Source organism: Gekko japonicus, unplaced genomic scaffold (assembly GCF_001447785.1).
Source record: "Gekko japonicus isolate JY-2015 unplaced genomic scaffold, Gekko_japonicus_V1.1 scaffold5163, whole genome shotgun sequence".
Lineage (NCBI taxonomy): Eukaryota > Metazoa > Chordata > Lepidosauria > Squamata > Gekkonidae > Gekko > Gekko japonicus.
In genome coordinates this window covers 34362-37094 of record NW_015168194.1, presented here as the reverse complement: position 1 = coordinate 37094, position 2733 = coordinate 34362, and the positions used below count along the sequence as shown (strand labels likewise).

The 2733-nt window shown below is 48.5% G+C and overlaps 1 protein-coding gene across 1 annotated transcript in view; it reads right to left on the bottom strand.

The window, feature by feature from the left end:
* The window catches only part of LOC107113650 (vomeronasal type-2 receptor 26-like), a 19078-nt gene extending 18086 nt beyond the window's left edge, over window positions 1-992 (bottom strand). Inside the window, exon 1 of the mRNA XM_015415001.1 lies at window positions 986-992. Coding sequence (XP_015270487.1) covers window positions 986-992 — 7 coding nt within the window. The remainder of the gene's footprint in view (window positions 1-985) is intronic.
* Between the last annotated feature and the right edge of the window lie 1741 nt (window positions 993-2733).

Here is a 2733-nt window from a genome sequence, read left to right as displayed (position 1 = left end):
TTTTTGACAACTCACAGTTAAGCCGATCTTTTCTTTTTCCATTTTTGCGGATGGTCGCTTTATCACTCGGTGACGTCTGGTGGCTCTGCTAAACCCCGTTCGGGGTCGCTCACGCAGCAAGGTCCATTGGGGCAGGGCATGGCGGGAGCCTCGTTCTCCGACCTCTCGGCCGAAAGAGCGACTCCCCCCTAGTGCGCCCTAAAGCGCCCCGGATCCGAGCTCCTCTCTTCCTGAGGGGCTCGTTCGGGTCTCCACTCGCGCGGATTCCCTCCTCCACCGCGGGCGGGCGAGGCGCCCTCGGGAGCGACCCGAGGATGCGTCCGCCATTCGCGGGAGCCAGACCGGAAGTCAGGCTTGCTTTACTTCTTCTATTAGGATTTTTTGAAATTGTTCCCACGTGAGCTCACAAAGTTTAGTATCACCATCTATTTCCTCATTCACTTCCACCACCTCCATTTCTTTACTCCAACACTCCCACATGCTTTCCACTTAAGCAGATTCAGATATATTCCAAAGCTCATAAATGTAATTCACAAAGGGTAATGGTAGTTTCAGCAAAAAAAAAAATAATGTCTCTTACCCCATTAAGTTCATCACTCTCCAGACAAGGTTATGTCTCAGTTCCCAAACAGGTTTGTTACGGCCGCTTCTTCCATGCAAAGGGGAATATCCACAAGGGGTATAATAATCCTTTCGACTCAACCAATATGTGCGCAAAATAGACTTTTCAATGCGATGAATCCTTACTACAACAACAACAATAAAAGTTTAAAGAACATGGTGGCCATGTTCTTTTCCCATCTCTCGCTCCCGCTTTGGGGCAGTTCTGGTCACCCCCCGCATTGCCAAGTTATGGGAGGGGCCAGGAAAAAAGCCCCCTTCTCCTACACTCTCTCCGGGAGTGCAGGTCGAGCTCCTCCAACATTGGGAGGCTCAAAAAAGACCGAAAGAGGGTCGGGAGGATCGGAGCAAGCCGAACACCCACCCGTCATTGTGTCGTACTGGATATCCCCCAGCTACCTTTTTCACTCAGTTGCCTTTATGCTACAGTCACGACATCTGTCCATGCATGTACCATAATTCCCAACATAGCCTTTATGTGTGATCAAAGATGATGCCTCCTTACTTTTCACCAACAGAAACTCTGATTGGATCCAACTCTTACTCAGATCATGCACTTCATTGTTTTTGTTAATATATATATGGGGAAACCAGTGGGGAAATGATGGTGCTAGAAAATGCCTTCAAATCACAGCCAGTTTATGGACCCCCACAGGGGTTTCATAGGAAAAGACAAACAGAGGTGGTTTACAATTGCTTGCTTCTGCAGAGCAATCTTGAAATTTCTTGGTAGTCTGCAATCCAAGGACTAACCAGGGCTGATCCCACTTAGCTTCTGAGATCTGATGAGATTTGGGGCAGTCTGGGCCATCCAGATCAGGATGAGTGGGAAACTCCTTTATGTATAAATATACATTAGAAATGATAGTGAAGAAGACTTGCATAGCACCCTGTGTCTAGGCATCAAAACCCTGATAAATTGTGGGGGGGTTATATGCTGTGATTTATTTATTTTTAGGGGGCCCTGGAAATTTCTTGTCCAGCAAAAAAACAAAACAAAAAAAATTGTAATCACTGGGCATGCACTCCTAATTATAATGGTGCTGATGGTTTTGGCCTTGGCCTCAAATAGCAATTGGAATTGGCACAATTTAACTATGCTGCGTCGGAGGCGGGACTCAGAGGACATGGCCAATGGAACGTGGCTAAGCCTTTGAGGGACCGCACACCCAGCCAAACATTGCCCCCATATACGGAAGAAAGAGTCAGACAGCGGTAGTTGAGAAACTAAAGGCCACTTTATTTATTAACAACAAAGGCAAGGGCTAACAGTATGAAGCGGCATGGCCAAGGCCTGGGGTCACTCAAACTCAAACCCCACCCTTGCTATAAGACTGGCAATGCACCAGGCCCCTGAGACATAGCCCACTGTAAGTGGCTCGAACCCAGGCAGCCCAGGCCTGGAATATGCCATGACGATCCCTCATCCACAGCACACCGCCTGTGTAGAGGATCCATCAAAGGCACTGTGTAGAGTATCCATCAAAGGCAGTCTGTCCATCTCATCCCTGGCCACAAGACCACAGTGATGATCCTGACATACCCCTCCACCCAGCAGGGTTGCTGTTGGGTCCTTCCGGAGCCACAACATAATTTTTCTAGACAACTCAGCCCTACCATAAAGTGATGTACCTAACCACTGGCTCCACCCAAGTCAATTCCTCAATCCACTGACAGCAGTGCAGGGTAGGCCAAAAACACCCCCCATCCATAGCCAATCGGATCAGAGGTAAAAAAATTCCTACCCGACCCCCCTATCAAAAGGGGTTACCAGTCTAAAGCCTACACTACCTAGAGGGCGGGAGGCTGGGGCAAGCACGAGGCTAAAATTGAAGACAGTGAGGCTGGGGCCAGTCGTTAAGATGGTGCTAGCCAGAGATCTTTTCATAGAAAAAGAGCTGCAGGAGCTCATTAGCATACGGTATGCTAATGAGCTACTAGGCTATTAGCATAACATCTCATTAGCATATGTAATGCCCCCTACCATCACCGGAAGTGATGTCAGAAGGGGAAGTAAAAGGGGGAGGAAGGTATCTTCAAAAGCCTCCCCTTCCCTTCCCCAGCCGGGGGGGGGGGAGCAAAGAAAGAATGGGTTTAAAGTTTAAACCCCTT